The sequence below is a fragment of the Ixodes scapularis genome, unplaced genomic scaffold, assembly GCF_016920785.2.
Source record: "Ixodes scapularis isolate PalLabHiFi unplaced genomic scaffold, ASM1692078v2 PGA_scaffold0__279_contigs__length_252992795, whole genome shotgun sequence".
NCBI classification, from domain to species: domain Eukaryota; kingdom Metazoa; phylum Arthropoda; class Arachnida; order Ixodida; family Ixodidae; genus Ixodes; species Ixodes scapularis.
Genome location: NW_024609835.1, coordinates 150,932,603 through 150,939,839, shown reverse-complemented (window position 1 = coordinate 150,939,839; position 7,237 = coordinate 150,932,603). Strand labels below are relative to the sequence as shown.

The following is a 7,237-nucleotide window of genomic DNA, read 5'->3' as shown; positions in this document are numbered from 1 at the left end:
TTTCACTAGTGTGAGGCAAGTGAATAACCTCGTAGCCCGACATTGTGGATGTTAGAACTCCGCCGCGAGGAACGAGCCGAACGCCATGTTTTGACAAAACCAAAACAGAAGATGACGATGTTTATTGGGATTGCGTCAGGTGCGATGGCTATACAAGAAAACGAAAATTGAGTTTCTTCACACTCCCCCACAATGACGTTAAGTCATTAATAAATAGATTCCATGGGGTATAAAAGTTGTACGGGTCTCCTAACAATATTACCATTAGGAAGACGCACCATAGCAGCTCGTATGTGCCCGTCTCGTCCAGTCAATGCTTCTACGACTTCTCCCGTCTTCCAAAGTTGTCGAGGTTGGAGATGTTGGTGAACCAACACTAGAGTTCCTTTCTTCAGGGCACTGGAGGAAGTCGGCACCGTGAAATGAGCAGATCGCAGACTGGTCAAGTATTCCCTCTTCCATCTACGCCAAAATTGATCTGCCATCCTTTGACGGTAACGCCACCGCCTGTTGTATTGTCCTTCAAGGGGAGGCACAGGCTCCACGCTGGAGCTGGTCGGAAGTGCAGTTAAACGCTTTCCCACCAGAAAATGGGAAGGGGTGAGTGGTTCCTTTTCGGTGGCTTCGGTGTAGACGTATGTCAGAGGTCTTGAGTTAATAACAGCCTCAATTTCAGTTAAGATGGTCGTCAGCTCTTCGAAGTTGCAGTAGCTGTTACCCAAAACTTTCTTGAGCGAGGATTTCACCGACCGGACCATCCTTTCCCAGAACCCACCCCACCAGGCAGCTCTCTCAATTATAAACTTCCACTGTATCTGCCGATCAGCGAAGTAGGCTTGTATCTCCTCTCCACGCAACGTGGTCCACAGTTTCTTCAGGTCCCTTGAAGCACGCTGAAACGTTTTTGCATTGTCAGAAAAGATGACTCTGCACACTCCTCTTCTTGACACAAATCGTCTGAAGGCCATCAGAAAATGGGGGGTGGACATGTCGGTCACTAGTTCGAGGTGAATGGCACGGGTAACGGCACAGGTGAAAATGAGGATGTAAGACTTCTTGTCGTTGCCTTTATTCCTTGTGTTGAGTGGTCCCGCGAAGTCCACACCAGTCACCTCAAAGGGGGCCGCTTGGGTTACTCTGTCTCGAGGGAGTGGAGCAACTGGCTCGGTGGCCGCTCGGCTGTTGACACGGTCACAGATCACACATTTCTTCAGCACCCTTTTTACCATCTGTCTTCCTCGAACGACCCAGAACTGTTCCCGCAGTTCTGTCAGAGTCTCAAGGGGGCCAGCGTGGAGAAGTCGTCGATGCGTGGCATTGGTTAAAAGCTCGGTAAAATGATGACTTGATGGAAGAATGATGGGATGCTTTGCATTGTCACACATGTCAGCGTTACTGAGGCGTCCTCCGACCCTCAGCACCCCGTCCTTGTCCAGGTATGCGTTTAAGTCCCGTAACGGAGAGTTGCTTTCCATGCGGGCTGAGCGTCGAACGCATTGGAGCTCTCTCTGAAACGCCTCCTGTTGAACCTGCAGGATCAGGCACGTTTGAGCTTGTGCTACCTCTTCGGTCGTCAAATAACCCTCGTGTTTTTGGCTGGGATGTCTAGAGTTATGTATAAATCGTCGTATCCAGGCAACAACTCGAACAAGCTTCGAGAGGGAACTGTGGCGCTGCATAGGCAAAACCTGTTCTTCTTTCAGTGTCACGCTATGGACTCGAACTTGTTTCTTCTCTTCATCAGCCGCGGTCATATCAACACCTGCTTCATGCGTTGGCCAGGCAGCAGGTGGCTCCGTGAGCCATGGCGGTCCGTTCCACCATGCCGCACTCGACTTGAGTGCTTCGGGTGTCACCCCTCTTGTGAGCAGATCAGCCGGATTTTCTAGTCCAGGACAATGGTTCCAAAGCTCTGGATCAGTCAGCTGTTGGATCTCCAATACTCGATTGGCCACAAAGGGCTTCCACTGCTGAGCAGAAGCTCGCACCCAATGTAGTGCGATTGTTGAGTCTGTCCAGAGGTACCAGCTGGCAACTTGTAGGTTCAACGACCTAGTAAGGTAGTCCTTTAGCCGTGCCCCTATCACCATTCCCATCAGTTCAAGTCTTGGGAGAGAAAGTTTCTTTAGCGGCGCCACCCGGGTCTTGGACAAAACCAAAGTCACCCTCATTGGTGCAGTCTGCGTGCACAGGTACGCCACAGCCCCATAAGCCTTGGGACTGGCATCTGTGAATATGTGGACTTCATTTCGGTCATCCTCAGGAAGCTCAACGTACCTTCGGGGTACTGTTACTTTCGTTAAGTGGTGCAGTGCTGTATGCCACTGCGTCCATCTTGTTTGAACCTCTTCAGGTAGTGGCGCGTCCCAGTCGACACCCAGTTCCCAGAGGGTTTGGAACATCAGCTTGGCTGTCACGGTGACTGGGGAAAGGAGTCCTAATGGGTCATAAATGCGAGATGATGCCTGGAGAATGAATCGTTTCGTGTTGCAGTTCCGGTCTAGGAATTCCAAAACAGGCCCCATGGAGAACGCCAGGCAATCGCTGTTTTTGTCCCAGACAAGTCCTAACACTCGAGAAACGCTAGGGGTGGTACACTCTACTTGATCTAGAACACACCCGGTTCCTTCCTTGTTGAATAGCTGCTGCAGCTCCGTAGAATTTGTGTTCCACTTCCGCATTGTCATTCCGGCTAGCTTCATGACATGTAATGTTTGTCGATAGAACTGTTCCGCCTCTTCCTCGGTGTTCGCTCCGGTGATAAGATCATCGACGTAGAGTCTTTCGGCTAGTGATTTCGTTGTTTCCGGATAGTCCTCTGTTATCGACAAGTGGTGACGTAGCGTGGCTGCGAGAAGGAACGGGCTACTCGTCGCTCCGAAAGGAACCCTTGTCATCCTCCAAACCTCTACAGGAGGGTTCGGCTCTTGCTTCGTTGGCATTCGTTCGTACCAGAAAAATCGCAGAGCGTCACGATCTTCCAGTCTCAGTGATATCTGTAGAAATGCCTTCTCAATGTCTGCACTGAGGCCGATACGATGAATCCGAAAGTTCAGTAACACTTTCAGGAGGTCTGGATTCAGGTTTGGTCCTGGCTCTAGTGCGTCATTCAGAGACAGACACCCTGGTTCTCTTGACGACGCATCAAACACGACTCTGACCTTGGTCGAGAGGCTGTCAGGTCGTAACACAGCACGGTGAGGCATGTAGTACACTCGGTTCTCTGCCTTGTCTGCATTCGGGGAAATCTTTTCCGCAAATCCTTGCTGGAGATACTGGCGAATTGTCCGATCATACTCAGTCAGCATCACATCGTCCCTAAGCAACTTCTTTGTGAGGCTCACCAGACGCTTCCTTGCAACTCCTTCATTGTCTGCCAGCTGAAGGTTCATTGGCTTCCAAGGTAAGGCCACCTCATACCGTCCGGTAGTTAGCTTGATGGATGATGTAAATGCTCTGACAACTTCATTCTCCTCTTCCTTTTGTGGGAGGTTAGGATCGGTGATGCCCATGCTTTCCAGCTCCCAAAATGACCGGAGCTCGGTAGACAATGAGCATGTGCTTCCACCCACATTGGCCTTCAGAACTGCCGCAGTAGAACAGGAGGCAGTCAAACCGCTGTGGGGAATCGGTCCTTGAAGTGTCCATCCAAAGTCTGTTTTGACAGCGACTAGAGCGTCTTGCACTTTTTGGACCTCACCAGAGACAAGAGTCCAATAGTAGTCAGCACCAATAAGAATGTCAATGCCATGTCTTGTTAACTGGGCTGGTGGCAAGGTGACGTCTGCCAGCTCAGCTATCTGTACTTGGACTCCTTGCACTACACTCTCAGGTAGAAGAAGATGATCGGAGCAAATCTCTGGTATCTCCAGAGCTTCTAGGCAGTGCTTCTTTTGGCTGTACTGGCTCCTTAGCCAGATTCGTACCCTTCTGCGTTTTTCCTTGATGATGTTTCCTGCTCCTCCAAAAGGGTAGATAGTAATGTCTTCTTCACCAACAACCTCGAGCTGCAGCTTACGTGAAAGTTCTTCCATCACAAAGGTTCGTTGGCTTCCTCCATCAAAAAGGATGCGCGTGAGAGCTCTTTGCTGTTTCCCTTCCGCCCAGACCTGAGCTGTTTGAAGTAGTACAGCAGGTGTTTTATCGCTCTTCCTGCCAGTTGAAGAGTGTAACTCTGCTGCGGTGTTCTTACTCTTCTTCCAGGATGGGTCACACATTTGAGTTATGTGCCTTCGCCCGCATGTTTCACACATTATTCTTTTGTTGCGACATTCTTTGGAGGTGTGTCCCTTGATTGAACACCGGAAACATCGTCCTGCTTCTCGAAATCTTTGCTTCTTCTCCTCCAGAGAAATTGATGTCTGACAATTTCGTGTAGCGTGGTTTTTCGTGGCACAGAATGCGCACGGTTCAGTCTGCTTGGAGCGACTAGTTGAGGAAAGAGCAGCGGCTGATCCCTTCAGAGAAGCCTTTCCACCTTCTGTTATTTTGGTATGGCTCATACCCTTGGCTTCTCGCTGACGAGCTTGTTGAGCCTCTTCACGGCTCTCCACTTCGAGCTTAAGGAAGCGTTGTAGGCTCTCTATTTTGATACAGTCGTCTTCCTTGTCTGTAAGACGTCGACACTTGTGGTAATCAATGACTAACTCTCCCGGCAGCATTCTCAGTAGTGCAGAGCAGAGCATAGCTCCGTAAGTGTCGCTCTTCACCCCGAGCGCGGTGAGAGCGGCCATATTACGTTGCAAGTGGTCATAGAGACGTCGCAATCCGCTCACCTCGCTTGAGTGTCGTACTGCTGGCAAATCAAGTAGTTGGGAGAGGTGTTCTTGAATGAGAACGTCAGTCCGACCGAAGCGCTCCCTGAGAAGCTCAACGACGGTATCGTAGTTTTCTCCCGTTGCTTGAATGCCGGCTATCGCCGATGCTGCCTTTCCCGTAAGCGCCGACCGCAGGTACAAGAACTTCTCAGCGTTAGAGAGGCTGTCGTTGTCATGTATGGCTTGCTTGTACTGTTCCCAGAAGGGTTGCCAATCGGTAGCTGCACCGCCAAACCGTTGAAGCTCCAGTTTCGGCAGCTTCACCTTAGAGGTTGCAACGTGTCCGTCGCCGTCGTTGTGAATCCGCGTTGTACCGGTTTGGGGCCTCGCTCGTCGGAGTTCCTCTACCTCCTGTGCGATGGTGGCGATGTACGCGACGATCTTGTCGTCATATTCAATCGTGCGGGCGTAGTTTTGCTCAACGTCTCCGTCCGGTACCAGTGGTTCGATGGATGCGTTCACGTTGCTCAGCTGTATTCGCAACTCACTGAGCCTCACCGATAATACGTTGAGGCTTCGCTCGTCGGAGTGGCTTGCGATAGCTGCGTCGATGTCGGAGATCAGCCTCGTTACTTGAGACCTCAGAGCCGTCCGCTTCTGCTTTAGTCGTTCCATGGCGTCTCTGCGTCTCGCGGCGTTGCTGGCGTTGCGGCGTCACTAGGCCTCGTTGGGCGAGAACTTCGGTAGCGTCGTTGGAGTTCGCTCTCTTGCGGCGTCCCTTGGCTCGTTTCGTTGCGGCGTCACTAGGCCTCGTTGAGTAAAGTCAGCAGCGTCGCTGGAGCTCGCTCTCTTGCGGCGTCCCTTGACTCGTTGAGTGATAACGTCGGTAGCGTCGTTGGAGCTCTTCTCTTGCGGCGTCCCTTGGCGCGTTTTCTTGGCGCGTTTCGTTGCGACGTCACTAGGCCTCGTTGAGTGATAACGTCGGTAGCGTCGTTGGAGCTCGCTCTCTTGTGGCGTCCCTTGGCTCGTTTCGTTGCGGGTGGATGCCCCGTCGTCATTCCGTCGTGACTATCGTTGTCATCCCGGGTTTCGGCACCAAAATGTTAGAACTCCGCCGCGAGGAACGAGCCGAACGCCATGTTTTGACAAAACCAAAACAGAAGATGACGATGTTTATTGGGATTGCGTCAGGTGCGATGGCTATACAAGAAAACGAAAATTGAGTTTCTTCAGTGGAGAAAGCGAACTCCCCAATTCTTTTACGTCCCATGTGGGTATTTCGACTAAATAAAATACGCTACAATCCTGTGACGAGGTAGTTGGTTGTACATTGTACAAATAAAGGTAGCGCAAAAAAACAAGGACAAGCGCTACATTTTTTTGTGTGGAATAAAATAAAACCTTGTTTTCAGGCATTTCTTGATTAGCATAGTGCATTTGCCAGTGAAAGTATATAAGTGAAAAAAGAGCTATATGGCACTTTCTTCAAATTCACATTTGTATGACACCTTATGACAAGCGGCAAAAGGCAAAATGGACATAGTGGACGATTATAGAGCGAGAGGTCCATGTGTCTTCGAGATATAGAAAGATCGATCCAGCGGTGATCCAGTCTAGTCAGCGGAGTACTCAACTACTGACCTGAGCTTTTTAATGTTCATCAGCAGTAATAATTACACGACCATGCACCGCTCCCATACCCGTCCATATTAGAGACAGCAGGTGCGCGGATTGCATCCTACCTCGCTATAGGTTCTATAACGGGATTTTTTTCTCTGTGAGCTCTGTGCTCGTGGTGCGTCAACCCACGTCATTTTCATATCAAGGAGCATTGTACCGTTGTGCGGTCGTGTAATCACAACTACGTTATGGACCATAAATAGAAGCTTTCTGACGGTCAACCAGCTGCAGTTACAGCACTGCGTGGTGAAACCAATGAGTAAAGGACTATGGCAGCCATGTTTCCAGGGCCAGCCTAGATAAAGGCCAAGGGCATTACTCTCGGGCGTTTTGGTCCCTGTTTTAGGAATATATAATTTTCATGTTTCCTTGTACTGTTCATGCAACAGGTAACAGAACAAAATCTCTCAGCCAATATCACTTCTGCAGTTACATTAGTGAAAAGGGGACCAATACTAATAAAAATGTTTCCCCTCCGTTACAAGATTTCCATCTTAGAAAATGTGTGAAATATTTTTTTTAGCGAACAATAAAACTGAACTAAAAAACATGAGCTTCAGGGTTCGATCTGAAAGGTGAGTAAATTAGTACAAAGATATTTTAAGCATTTAGATAAAATCTTAGATTACGGCAGATGGAAGGCATATACAAATACACACACGCACAACGTGTGTCTGACACTGCTAACAGTGTCAGAAAGAGTGTGTGTGAATGTTGTTTCTTGGTGTCTTCCTTCTCCTTTCATAGTCTCAAGCTTTAGTCATGTTTACAATTCATCAGAAAATACTGTTTTTTTTTTT

The 7,237-nt window shown here is 49.4% G+C and overlaps 1 protein-coding gene across 1 annotated transcript; it reads right to left on the bottom strand.

Annotated features, from left to right (window-relative positions):
• Nucleotides 1-2,100: 2,100 nt before the first annotated feature.
• LOC120848918 lies at nt 2,101-5,432 on the bottom strand. The gene is made up of 4 exons (XM_042293242.1): nt 2,893-5,432; nt 2,620-2,692; nt 2,278-2,465; nt 2,101-2,227 (listed from the first exon to the last, which is right to left on the bottom strand). The coding sequence occupies exons 1-4, from the start codon at nt 5,430-5,432 to the stop codon at nt 2,101-2,103; spliced, it is 2,928 nt and encodes a 975-aa protein (XP_042149176.1).
• Nucleotides 5,433-7,237: the final 1,805 nt, after the last annotated feature.